General features: G+C 26.2%; 1 protein-coding gene across 1 annotated transcript; it reads right to left on the bottom strand.

Moving 5' to 3' along the window:
• Positions 1-6,169: 6,169 nt before the first annotated feature.
• LOC129965746 (uncharacterized) lies at positions 6,170-14,612 on the bottom strand. Its single transcript, XM_056079898.1, has 3 exons — positions 14,064-14,612; positions 11,585-11,734; positions 6,170-6,498 (listed from the first exon to the last, which is right to left on the bottom strand). Exons 1-3 carry the CDS (start codon positions 14,344-14,346, stop codon positions 6,266-6,268), a joined length of 666 nt encoding a protein of 221 aa, XP_055935873.1. The 5' UTR covers positions 14,347-14,612; the 3' UTR covers positions 6,170-6,265.
• Between the last annotated feature and the right edge of the window lie 155 nt (positions 14,613-14,767).

Here is a 14,767-nt window from a genome sequence, read left to right as displayed (position 1 = left end):
AAAATTAACTCTCTTATATCAGAATAGAATTAAATTCAAGATTTTAACAAATTTCACATTTCAGATCTCTCCGAGTTTGAAAAACACATTTTTAGAATAATATTTGTCTATGAACAGAATAACTAAACAATTTTTTCAGTTAGATGGATGAAATTTGGTGTATGGACTTTAAATCATATCTGTAGATCAACATGAAATTCTGAACAAAAGAAATCTGTCCGTTTGTAGATAAGTGAATTCGATAATTTTAAAATTTAGAGAGCTAGATATATAAAATTTGTTACACAGATTTAACATCTAAAATGCCCATTCTTATTAGATTTTGAACCAAATTTATCAAAGGATTGACCATTTGTCAGTCTCACATACATGTAAACATAATAACTTAAATCAATAAAATTTGGTTTGTGATCTTATGACTATTAACCGTATCATATTTTGGTTGCAAGCAGTAGGAGAAAGGTATAAAAAATGCATATTCACATGATAGATTAAAGCCAAAGATTTATATTTTGCAATGAATGTTTGGCAATGTCATGTAAAGTAGTTGAGACACAATTTTTATGTGGGGGAGAGGCACGTACTCTCTAATACAAACATCTATGCTAATTACACAAAAGAACCATAATCAATCAGCTACCAATAAAGTGTTAGTTCAGAAAACTTAATTAATCAACAGACAATGTTGACATTTTTATCAATAATTTTAAATTCAAAATTTTAAAAAAATCTAATTAAATAATTTCTATGTCTTAATTTTTATTTCCGTATGCATTCAATTTAAAAAAAAATGAACACATTAAAAGTAATAGATTATTTCTCCCACCTAATTTTTAAAATAATCAACTAAAATGACAACAGCATTATCTTGTATTTATAAATTAAATTGAATGAACTAATACATACAGCTTTTATTTTGCCTTTATTAAAAAAAAATTATACTAGATTCTATAAATATTTATATGAATAGAAATAATAAACATAAATGCAAGGAAAACGGATAGAGAAGCACTATTATTACAGTTGAAGGTTTTTTTTTTTGTTTTGTTTTTAAATTTCTCATAGACAATTTCAGATTCTGCATATCATAAAAGTAAATTTTCCTCTATTTTTCTTTAAATATTGTTGCACTTTGCTAAGAGTAAAAAAAAAATACTTTATTTCATTAGCTTTACGCGACATTTCTTTAATTTTCCCTTTTATGTTAGAAATTTCTTTTTTTAAATATTTTTTTTTTAATTCAGAAAGCAAAGTATATAGTATAGTATTCAAAAAGTAAAATCAAAATATTTCACATTTTTTTTTTTAAAGTACATATGTATTTGTAAAAAATGTCACAAATCAATTTATTTTGAATGAAATTGTTAATATATATCAGAAATTCACAGCTTATGCAAAACTTAGCTCATATTTCCTTCTCTATAATGTATAGTATATGTAAGTTACTGAATATATTGAAGGGAAAATCCATAGTATTAATTTTCTGTCGAGGATAATTTATAATTGCTTTAAGTAATATTTTCCACTTTGTGTCCACTAATGGACTTCAGCATTTGGTTCCTTTATTGGAAATGAATAATTACAAACATAAGTACTAACAATAAATTTGTTTCTAAAAACCCATGACAGTGGCAAGATTTTATTGATGGAATGTGGGTGGCTAGTAATTTTCTAAAACTTTCAAAGAAAACAACATCCATCAAAAAATTATAGTAGAGTGTCAGATTTGAAAGTTGATAATGGGAAAAATCTTTCACTTACTATCACAGTTAATGCAAACTTCCCAAGGCGAGAGAAATGAGAAGTTGTAATAAACGGCAACACAAAACATAGAAGAATTTTGGAAAATAATCAATATATATATAAAATTTTTAAGAAAGTGTAAAAATAAAATTTGTGCAATATTATTCTTTGATGTTATGGTGGAAACACACTACAAATTTAATAATTTTTTTAATTAAATTTCTAATTAAAATCTTATAAAATCCATCCTTAGTGAGCTTCTAACATCCCAAAAGTAAATTCTTGCTAAATTTCATGTTTTCAACTTCAGCGGTTTAGGTTGAATGTTTCTCTATCAGTCAGAGAAACCATTATATATATATTGAGAGAGAGATTTCACTGGGAAACCAAAAAAATCGTGTAGGGGTTAAAAAACTATATGATTTGAATAATAAAATTTCATTAAAACTTTTTTTTTATATGAAACTTAGTAGAATCTTTTAAAAATAAAAAATAACGTTTGGCAAGATTGTTTCAACAAATGATAATTTTCTAAGGAATGAGGATATTTTTAAAAATACACCGCAGAAGAAATCCCTACTATAGAAAACTTATGTCTTCGAATTAAAATTTTATCACACTAGATTTTATGCAATTGACCAAAGTAATTACAATTGCAATAAATAATCATACTGTAAAATCCCTTTCGTAGATTGTTCAAAAGATTTCTCAAAACTTATTAAAGAGAACACTGATTGCACGTGTAACCTGCTAAAGAGATTTCCCGGTAATAAGAATAAAAACAGGCAATTATTAGACATATCTTCCATGCATGCATTTAAAACAACTTCTCTCATGCCTGATGTATCTATTTCTTTGTGCATCATACTTTATTCCAATTTTTTTGTAGATTGAAGCCGATCTAAATACTCTTTAAAAACCTATAGACTTAAATATAAAATTACTATGCAAACTAAAATAAATTCTTTGCTATTGAGGACACTAAAAGTTAAAAAAAAAGTTTAAACGATTTTCCAGTTGCAAAAGTAACTTGAAAAACGTTGGAAGCATAATTAAAAAAATATAACTAGTTTAGCATATTTCAATCTATTGGAATCACTATTCTATTTATAGTATGGGCCATTGTTAATGAAAGAAGCAGAGGAAAAAATCATTAGACATTATCTTAACATGTGTTGAAACTCCTGGATCCCTTCATCGGTTTTCTTTGTTGATATATATTAAGAAACTGATTTACCAACACTGACTGTTTTTGATTTATTGCATTCAAAGTCTGTGGGGAATAAAAGAGTTTATTCTCGGCACTTTTCAAGAAAATTAAATACTTTTAAGGATTTTTTTTTCGAAAATTAAGCATTTTTAATGTGCTTAAAAATGGTTTTCAAATTTACGCACTCTTCATGACATTATGTATCCTGCAAATCATAAAGTTTTAAATTGGAAAGTTCATTATTTTGAAGCTAAATAAAATAGAGATTGAAAAACACTATTAAATTTTGAGAAACTGTGATGAAATATTTTAGATCAGGCCCATTAATAGTTATGCAGTAAATCATGTGAATCAAGAAAAATCATTTTTTCAGTGACCCAACCATTTTTATTGTAATAGATGATGCTATTCTTCTAAAACTTAGTACATTATTTATGTATTATTAGTTGTACAAAATAGATTAATAAAATTGTTTTTAAATAGTTCATACTTTAAACAAATATTAACATACAGTAAATGTTCATTGTTTAGTACAAAAATATTGGAAATAATGTATTAAAAGGACAGCTTTAATCTATACTTATATAAAGCTCAATGTGTGTGTGTGTTGGCGCTCTACAGGCCAGACCGTTTCATCTACAGCTACCAAATTTGGTACATGTATAAATTGCAGGTCAGAATGTGCACCTGGGGTCACTTTTTTGAATTTTTAATTAATAATTAAAAACTAACTTTCCCGCCAAAAAATCTTTTCATTTTCCCCACCACCAAATGAGTAAGGCTTCAGTTTTTTTTCCCAACAGTAAAGAGGCTAGGCTTAAGATTTTTCGGCTGATTATTTCACACGATTCTGCTTATTTTCTTAATGTTTGATGCATTTAAAATTAAACATTGTTAATTAATTGATTTTTCAGATTCATTCTGAAGTACTTCTGAATTAAAATAAAACAGAATAAAGGAAATTAAAAATGTCTAATCTGCATAGCGTTACCCCAACTGGCGTAGAAAAACTCACGCATTTGCGTTACCATAGCTGGCGTTGAAAATTCACACATGCGCATGTTGTTCTGATTGTTGACAATATTATCAACGGATGATTCTTGCTTTAAATTATTTTTAGGTTAGTTGCATGCTTTTGTAATTAAATTGTATTTATGTTACATGTTTTTTGTATATGCTTATAGTTTTAAGTACATCGTTTTTTAAGTAGTTTTTTTTAAACCTGTTTTCAACTGCTTATTTTAAACAGTTGTATTGAAACTTAGTATTTGATGCACTTAAAATTAAACATTATTAATTAATCGATCTGGTCATGATGAATCTGAGAAAATTTTGTTGACAAATTCTTGAAATATTACATAAATTAAGAAAGATATTCTTTAGTGCCCATAAAGTTTAAACTCTCAGTGACTCTATTATCAGTAATCATATTATTAAAAAAAAAATGCTTTGTTTCAGTAAAAAATATTATTATATTAATTGCAGATTAATCATTTACACTTTAATTTAAAGCATAAATTCTACGAGAGGTAACAGAAAATTAGAGAGATACATATTACGTTATGATTGAAGGCGTTTATAATATTATGAGTGAATTATATGACTATCAAAATTTGAAGTTTTAAAATATTTTATTGGAGAATCTATTAAAGTAGGAATTGCATAAAATATTTAATTAAAATTTTAGCGAACATTAAGATTGGCGAACCGGTTGGTCGCCAAAGGCGGCCAGTATGGAATAAAGCTAACATGAGCTAAATTAAGATAAAAATTAGAAAATTAGTTAGCATTTAAATTAGATTAAGAGATATCATTACATACACATAATATATATAATAACATGAAATAAACATTAACCTAATTTATCTCTTCATTTTTTAAATTTCATTTATTAATTTATTTAAAATTTAATACATAAAACCAATTAATTAATTTAATATTAAAATTATTATAATATATATTATATATATTTAAGAAGTACATTGGAGCTCATGCTGAATTAATGAAAATAAACAAATTTTCAGTTATTTTGACTGTAAATTTAAAAATAAAAATATTATTGAAATTAGAGGGTAAATAAAATATACAAATAAAAAAAGAATCATTATTTTGATAGATTGCTTAAATTTAAGATTAGGCAGAAATAATTTTTGAAAAAAATAATTTCCAAAATTATTACTGATAAATGTCCAAAATGAAAAATGACACATAAAAGGATTAAGAGTGACAAATTATTAGTAGAAAAGATAATTTTAGAAACTTAAAAAAGATTTTTATGGATGAAAATTGTGAATATTTGGTTTTAAACAGCTAGGCAAAATTATCTTTAATCATGAATTATGCATAATTTCTTTACCGGAAAGTAAACCGAAAAAAAACAAACATGAAATTATTAAAATTTGAAACTAATTATTTTTTTTTTAAAGAACAGAAGAGACAAGGGTATGAAATCTCTTAATACTTTGCTAATCCTATTCTAAATAAAAATGCAATCTGTTCAAAAGACTGCAGATATAAAGCATTATTTTTTCATGTATGAAGAATATATGTATGGAAAGTAATGAGAATAAAAAAAAAAAAAAAAAAAAAAAAAAAAAATTTCCACATTGAAAGTGATGAAAAATTTGAAATCTTTCCAAATTCAAAAACTAATTACTTTCATATTTCATAGGTTTATCAAATAGAAAAAATTAATGAAACACCTTTCCACATAAAAAAGATATTGGATTTTAGAATTTAAAAAAAATCAGAATCTTTCTTATTTGGAAAGGAATAGAAAATCAGAGAGAATGCCATTCAGATTTATTTTTTTCTTAATATTAACTTAATTTTACATTAATTTATTCTCACATACAATTTTTTCATTCTGTATCTTGAAATCATATAATGTGAAAATCTTGTATTGATTATTAAAAGATTAATTATAGTCAGTGTTAATATAAGTTAGCAATATATAGAAATATATACACAACATCACCATATTCTAAGTCTACAGAGAATCTTATGAAACTGAACAACTTTTGTTTTAAATATTCAATTTCATTATACAAGATATCATTAAAGTTTTATTCAAATAAATTAATAGCTTCTAATGCCATAGTATTATATTTAGGACCTATTTTCTGGATATAATGATATCCTGTAGCTCCTCCTTCCAATATTGTAAAAAGACTATAAATGTAAGCGGCTTAATCTGTTAAAAAATAAACAATACAGTTGTATGACAACACAACATATATATATCTTTAATGATTGAAATATACACCGAGATTAAAAGACAAATATCATACAAACAATGATGCTAATATTCAATTATGCTTTTGATACTTGATTCAATGTAAAAACTTGCTGATTCCTGTCTTTATTTCGACGCTGAGCAAGGTGGGATTCAATTAAAAACAAGACTCCAGCCCCCAATTCTGCCAAAGCTCCAACAATTGCCAATCCAAATGACCAAGACAGATGATTATGATCTGGGTCTGGCATCCAGTTCCTCTCATCCCCATTAGCTCCAAATGTGATAACAGCAACAGTGCTTAGTATTCCTGTTTAACATAACAATGAAAATAGAATTAAATGCATTGTGAAGAGTACACAAATATAAAATCTTCATAGTCATCAGCAGTATCAAAATGCATAAATTAAATTACCATAAATAATTTATTGTAAAAATACATAAGTATCTTGATTCAAATGATTTCATTAAAATTTATTTTTCAATAAATAAATAAATTAAATAAAAATTAAGAAATTAAATGAGTCTAATATATATATATATATGTGTGTGTGTGTGTGTGTGTGTAAAGATATCTCTTAATCTAATTTAAATCTTAATCAATTCCCTAATTTTTATCTTAATTTAGATCAGATTAAATTCATTTTAAAATGTTATCTTATTTCCTGACACAATTCTCCTTATTTAATTCTACATACACTCTATAAAACTGTTGTTTTAACATTTTCTTATGTTCCGAGTTTAGTTTAATTATATTAACGTCCTGTTTTTAAAGCAACAATAGGGCTATTTTGGGACAGACCTCATAATTTTGAACCATGGTCAGAAAACGAGGATGACACCTAAGCTGGCACCCCCTCTCCAAGCTCTGTGGGAGGATGTTTGGTTCTGACGGATTTAATATGCACAAGACCCGCTTACACCATGGTTTTTGGGTGAAATCTGGTCTGAAACCTGAAATCCATTGGTTCCGAGGCTGACCCCTTACCACCAGGTCACCACAACGCTTCTTTCATTTTGAGTAAAGGGATAAAAATCCTTAAAGTTTACCACACTCTTTTAAACATGCCTAAATTTCCTTTTTTTAAGACTACACATGCTAAAGAAATCCCATCAAAATCTTCTAGTTAAATCACTGAAGGGAAACATTTTGATGAGTTCTTTTCTTCATTTGTGTTACGATGTAGATTGAAGCATCTTTTATGATCATTTCTTGTGCAAACTATGCATCCTGGGATGGAATAAAGCAGAGTTTTAAAATTTCAAAAGTTTCTGCTATTCAACCATGCAACTGTTTACATATATAATATAATCATATTTTAACTGTTAGAAGTCATATGATCGACTAATCACATACTTTAAACAATTGTAATGAGTAACTTATTGAACCAATTTTACAATTGAAATACATAATTTTACCATCATCTTACAGAATGTAATATTTTTTTTATTATTGTAAATGGTAATTTTGTTGAGCTATGGCTAATACATAAAAATAAATTACAGCATATTTTAAACCTTGAACTGAAATTATGAGTCCAACTTGTCATTAGTGTTGTTGAACAAACGAAAAATGAAGAATCACACTCATCACAAATTATTAACCTCTAGCTTACGGCCGGTACAACAGTTGTACCAGATTTTCCTTACAGCTCAGTAAAACTGCTGTTCCAGCAACGAGTTTGAATTTCGTTCCACCACTTGAACTCTCCAGCTGAACCCTAATTGCCTCATAAAATCGCTTCCCTTTTGTGTCACACCCCTTAGGGTCAAGAGATTTTGTCTATCATTGTTGGAGCTAGTAAGTTTTGTGAACCCTGCTTTGGTGGCATTTTTTTAAAAGTAACATTCCTAAGAGGTATGGAATCAGTTTCCACAATTTCATTTGTGGGAAATATTCGTTGAAAACTGTTTCATTGTTCCTTAATTTTTTAACTTGATAAATTCCTTAATATTTTAACTTAATATAATTTTGTAACTTTAAAATAATATATGGTTATATGGCCCATCTATTTGTCTAAATATTTGAACCAAGAATTTACTTTAAAGAATTCACTAATCATTTGAACAAGAAGAATTTCCGACAGAATGGTATTATGAAGGTAATCGGCATCCAAGACAAATTGTTACATCTTCGCTCCCATTCGTCACAAATGATGCAGAAAAATTAAATGGAACCTCACCCCCCCACTCTGTCATTATATTTTACATTGAAAAGTGACAAAACACTTTGTTTTGTCTTCATGCTTACCCCACCCCCCCACCCCTACTGGAGCATTGGGCATATATACTTCCCAGTCACTAATGTATTAGTCTAACACAGTATTGAAATGACCTACAATTTTTTTCAGCTTTAAATTTTAATATCTGAACTGGATATATTCCTGCTAAAAATACATTTTGATTTTTAAGTAAGCTGTTGATTTCACCATTATTTTTTATAATTTATGAAATCAATTGATTTAATTTATAATTAATCATTCATTAAAAGTTATAATTCTAATTTTAAAATATTGAAGGTGGTTGTTAAAATCTATCAAAAATAATAATTAGTAGTAGTTCTATATCAGAAGAGAAATATTAAAATCTTTATACCTTCATTTCAATCCACTGAGAAGTTACTAGGCACTTAAATTATTCCAGAAATATTTGTATTGAAATAGAATAAAGTAGCTGCATAAAAAAGTCAGAAATTCTAGATTTGATTTTAAGCATTTCTGAAAGATAATCTAAATCAGCTGCTAGTAAAAATACTTGTATTTAATAACGAATACTGATCATTTAGAATGCCAGATATATTGTTTTAAATTTTTTGCTAACTACTTTTCAGCGTAATATCTAATATTATCGCAATGCAATCTTATGTATCGAATTCTAAGTAAACCATACCTAATCTTACTTTTTAAAAATTGTCTTAAATCTGGTGATACCTACATATTAGTAAATTTTTCTGCAGAATAATATTTTTTTTTGTTATAATTCAAGTATTTATTGTCTGCAAAATTGAGCAAATTTTTCAAAAATACTACACTGTAATGAGTAATTGAAATTCTAAAAATCATTGTAAATTGTAAGAATCGACAATAGAATAGGAAAATTTTACTAGTAATTATATTAAAAACTGTTCAAACTATGTTAGGAATAAAAATTATATTCGATTTCTGTGAGCACAATATATTATTACTAAAACATTCAAAGATATTTTAATCTACAAATCAGCAGATGATTGTTATCTGTGTTATACACAAAGAAATGGGAATATTTTTAAAAAGGAAATATAAGCAATTAGGATCTTTATGCATGATACATAAATCGTCACATTTTATCAAAATTGATGAGTTAGAAGAATAACAAAATAAAATTCACAATGATGTGTTCAAACTTTATAAGAATTAAATTTACAGCTTCAGTAATGCTTGAGAAATTTATTTAATTACAAATATGATTGAAAAATTGGCAATATTTTGTTTAATGTGCTAAATAACAATACAGCAGTTATCCTATTTACAATTTATTTAATGTCATAATATTTAATTCAATACCTTCTCCTGCAGAATTAATAAACTAATGTTTCAGAAAAGGGGAAAAAAAAAAAAAAACTGCGATAAAAAGCTTTTTCTAGGGTTCAGACGCGGTAAAACTGCAAAAAAGCAACCTGGTTATGACAGAGAGGACGGATAACCAATTACCACTACGCATGGTCGAAATCGGAAAGATTATTTCCAACAATCACCTTTATTAGAAGGGGAAAGCATCTCCTAGCTTTTCTCACTGAATGCCTGTATTCAAAGTAACTTTTCTGAGTCCGGGTTCCAGAAGCTTAAAGTTTAAGAATTGATGCCTTTTATAAAAAGTCTTACATATGAAAAAGTTTTTTTCTTATGTAAACATGTTTCTATATCAATTTTTCCTAACACGAAGGAAATTAAGTATCTTCCAGCTGACTGAAAAAAAATTGCACTTCAAGGGGCAAATTATGGATACATAAAATGCAAAAATGTTTCACATTAAAATGAAATATAAGTACAAAGTATCCACTTTTTATCTACTTAATAGTTAGTATCATTTTATTTTACACAATTGAGTCTTTACACTGTTCAATATAAAACATAGCAACATTTATTCTGAATTGTATATTTATCACATATCTGTGTATTTAAGTACCATAAAATAAAAATAAATTAAGCTTGAAAACCAAACCAAAAATAATTGAAATCCAATTATTTTCAATTTACATAAAAAAAAAAAATGATACAACAAGTTTGCACAGTTCTTAATCAGATATTTCTGAGTTAATTCTCATACTTCCTTAATTTATTAATATTTGGATAGAATTTAATACCAAATCTTTTATTTAGTGTTTCATTTTGCTAAAATAATTAAGTATTAAAAAAAACACAGATATCACACAGTATCAAAATTCTTTTCTAATATACAAATATAGGATAAGCTTAGTTACAAAAAAGAGAAGACCTCGATTTTTTGTTTGAATAAAAAATTCTAAATTATATTTCAGAAAACAGAAATATAAAAATTTAATTGCATATAATTCTAAAAAAAGTAAATTATTATTCTATTTTCAGGATCTTGCTTCATTAAAAGTGAATTAAAACTGATATGGGCTATATGGATTTCAGTTTACCAATGCAAGTTATATTTAAAAATTTTAAGCTAACACAGATAATCAGTTCATATGCAAAATGCTACCACTTTTAAAATTACTTTTAGCATTGATAAATAAAATTATTTACACATTACCTATTTAATTTTAGGAAGTAAAGCTTTACAATGAAGAAATACTAATAATTTTTATCAACTTATATGAAAGTAAACAAAATATTTTAAATTCTTTTTTTTTGTTGGAAATAAAAAACACATAACTTATTCCTAGGGAATGAACCCCAATTATAGTGAAATAACTTCCAGCTGGGGGGGGGGGAGGGGGAAATTTCAGGAAAAATTCTTAATTTTAGATTCCAGACTATTGCACACTGTGATGCAAGGTTATTTGGGTGTTCCCTACAACATCAAACTTTGCTGTGGTTTTAAGATGTTACAATGGTAAAAAGATGAAAAATACTTCCTTCTTTCTATGATAGTAGATTCTTTCTTTGTAAGCAGTATATAGATTCTGTTTAAGATTTTTTTCTTTTTAATTAATTTTATATGTTAAAAATTAATAACAGAAAACAGACACAGAAACTAATTTGTTGAGAATGTGCCTGTTCTTTCATTAAATTCCCATTTTGAAAGTATATTTCAGATTTCCAATAATATGAAATCTGCAGTTAAAGCTTTTAATTAACCTGATGGGAAACAAACTGAAATTTCTAAAAATATTCAAACCAATACATAAATTTAAAGATAATAATATTATATTGACAAAAGTACACTACCTGATGCAAGAGCAAGCCCACCTAATAGCTTGAGAATGAGCACCTCTTTGTCAGATACAAGGCACAATGTGAAAACCATCAGCACCAGACATGCCAAAATAAGGCACACTAACCCTAACGTAAAAAGAACTTGAACTGCCACAAAAAACGCTAAAAGAAAGAAAAAGATGAATTATTTTGTTATTTTTTTTTTACTGAAGTAGTTTTTTACTATATATAAGCTACTTTTAATAAAATTAGTTAGTTAGTTACTTTTAATAAAGTTATAACAGTTAATTTTAACTACATTTTTTGAATTAATAGATTATTAAAGTAATTTAAAATTTATTATTCAGTTCCCCCCTTTTAATGTACAAACAAATATACTTTTAATTAACTTTCAATTACTGCAATTATACTTAAAATAAATTCGTTAATTCCAATAAGATAATTAATACTTTTAAAACAAATTAGTCATGGCATTACTTCTTTTCTTACTAAAAATAGAACAATTTTCTTCTTTTAAAGATAACGAAAGAATAGAAACGGTATATTTTTAGCACAAGTGAACTCAATAAAACAAGATAGTATAAACTTGACCCATGTGCTCAATAGACCATTCAAAAGTTAAGCAGATTATGTTTCTTGACTCACAATAATTTGAATATATTAAAATTTAGAATATAAGTTTTACTTTTAAGCTTATTTTTTTTTTTTAATTTTCTCATGTGTATCACTGCATCATTAAAATATTAAACTAAGTAACATCAAAGCACTCTACGTATGAAATTAATTCAAAGGATAAAAAGTCAAACAGGTGATTTTTAAAACAAAGAAATAATAAATAATAATAATAATAAATTAATATTGGAAAATAAATTAGAACTAGATAAATATAAACTTAGTAAAGTTTATCTCATGCATATTTTTACTCTCAATGTTTCAGCAGTTAAACACAAATTATCTAATTACAAATTTGCTTATGAAACTCTAGAAAAAGACAAATTTAACCTCAATTATTTTCAAAATTATGCTTATTCTCTCAATATTTCTTAATCTGCAAATTCTTCCTTCCCAAACATTGATTATCCAATAAACAGAGAGAAATATTTTTCAGTAATATAATACTGAATATAACATATAATAATATGAATACTGAGATTCAAGCTACTTTATAGTACTTCAAATGTATCTCAGGTATTCACTTCATGTTTTTTAATTTATTTGATAACACACGCCTTGGTTAAAAACTTCAGCACTCAATTTTTATGTTTGCATGCCATTAAACAACTTCCTTTAAAATTATTTAATACAAATCACCAAAAATTATCTTTTAATCAAAATGAAATTTTTTTAAACATATAAATGAAAAAAAAAAAAAAAAAAACTCTGAGGAACAACACTAATTATTATGCATTATTGAAATTTTGCAAATGAATTTATTAAATCACACCAAGTCCAATAAATTCATTCACAAGCTTTTAATTTTATATAACAAATTATATTTTATCACCATTCTATGTAAGATGTACAAATTAGATCGATAAATTATGTTATAAGAAATAGGTTAGAAATAAAAAGTTGAGAACTATTTTCAAATAAGTGCCTTAAAAACAAATTATAAATTTTTATTTCTTAATTTCTGTCTTAGTAAAGATATGTATAAATCAGGAGTAAGAAAAGTATAAATTATAATTATTCTTTGATAATTTCAAAGCTTAAATGCTTGACAATATAATTTTACTAAATACTCTTGTCTAACATAAAATAAATATCATGCACTTATTGCATAATAAAATGATTTATTTTTGTTTTAGATAACAAACATATTCCTTACATATTTATTGTCAAACCATCATTTTTCTTATCATTCACACTTTTAATATTACATATGAGCCTTGAATTTAAATGGCCAATATTATTAATATATTTATAGTTTTATAAATGAAATATATTTTACAGATCACATACAGTTTTAGCTTTTAAAAATGCAATAAAATACATCAAATACTTTAACAGCAAACAAGTATGTGTTTACTCTATTGACTTTCATCTAAAAACAAGCATATATCAGGAATCATAAAAAAATCTTGAAATGATACTCTTCAAGGTGACATCTTTTTACTTGCAGGTGACAACACAAGTGAAAATTTATAACCTTGGGGAATACTGAGATTTATAGCTTTATTTTTCATTTCAGAGTGATTTTATTTATTTTTCTCAGGCAGGAAATGCTCCAGAATTTTCTGCATGTTCCGCTTCAAAATATTTTTTTCAAGTGAAAACAAAAGAACATAAATTTGATTTATTGATACAGTAATAATTAAATTTTCAGTAAATAATAAATGTTACTTTTCACGACAACATAATCTGTCTTCAAGCATGGGAGGAAAAAATGGATTAAAAATACGAATTCAAAACAAAAACTAAATCTAGGACAATTGTTATCATGAATATTAACATAGCAGACATACAAATCAAAACAAAAAACTTTACTTACGTGGTGTCAAAAAATTCTGAATGAAATTGTAATCTTCATCAAATATCCACTTACATCCATGGAATTCCCGATCATATCGGTAATTTATGTCAACAAAACGCTTGAAACAAGCTTCCCACAAACCTAATTTCTGGAATTTTTCAACAGGCGCCAAACCATCAGACACTAACCAATACGGGGTTGTGAATGCTATGATTATACACAAAGCACTAACTCCCAAAGCTGCACAAGCTAATACCATAACAGGGTAAAATCTTCCGGAATTCATGGTTTTTTTTACCATTATATAGAAACAAACAACTTAAGGTAAATTTCCACTCATCTTTAAAAATAAAACGAACTGACAAAGATCTATCAATACGTATATCGAGGTAAACTTTAAAAAAACACAGCTATTAATACCACAATAACTCTGAATACTAGTCTTAAAACTAAATTATTTCGTGCCATCTCCAAGTCACAACAAAGTTTTGCTGAAAAATTTACCACACCCAAAATAACAGTTTTCCAGCAGGTAGACACACAGTACAGGTGGTTCATCGATATGATTATATTATAAGTTTGTATCGATATTCAATTTTGCAATTACAGTTAAGAAATATCTAAGCTGGCATTGATTTATAATTTTAATTATACGATTTATCAAAAAAATGGAAGATATCCTTTATTCATAATAATTAAGTTGTTTTTATAGTATATTAACT

The sequence above is a fragment of the Argiope bruennichi genome, chromosome 4 (genome assembly GCF_947563725.1).
Source record: "Argiope bruennichi chromosome 4, qqArgBrue1.1, whole genome shotgun sequence".
Lineage (NCBI taxonomy): Eukaryota > Metazoa > Arthropoda > Arachnida > Araneae > Araneidae > Argiope > Argiope bruennichi.
This window is presented reverse-complemented; position numbering and strand designations above follow the sequence as displayed.

Excerpts from the sequence above, each read along its gene's own strand:
- LOC129965746 (XM_056079898.1), bottom strand. The coding sequence starts at position 14,346 with ATGGTAAAAAAAACCATGAATTCCGGAAGATTTTACCCTGTTATGGTA. Across the intron at positions 11,735-14,063 it reads TCAGAATTTTTTGACACCAC|CGTTTTTTGTGGCAGTTCAA; the intron begins GTAAGTAAAGTT and ends TCTTTCTTTTAG. Across the intron at positions 6,499-11,584 it reads TGGGCTTGCTCTTGCATCAG|GAATACTAAGCACTGTTGCT; the intron begins GTAGTGTACTTT and ends TATGTTAAACAG.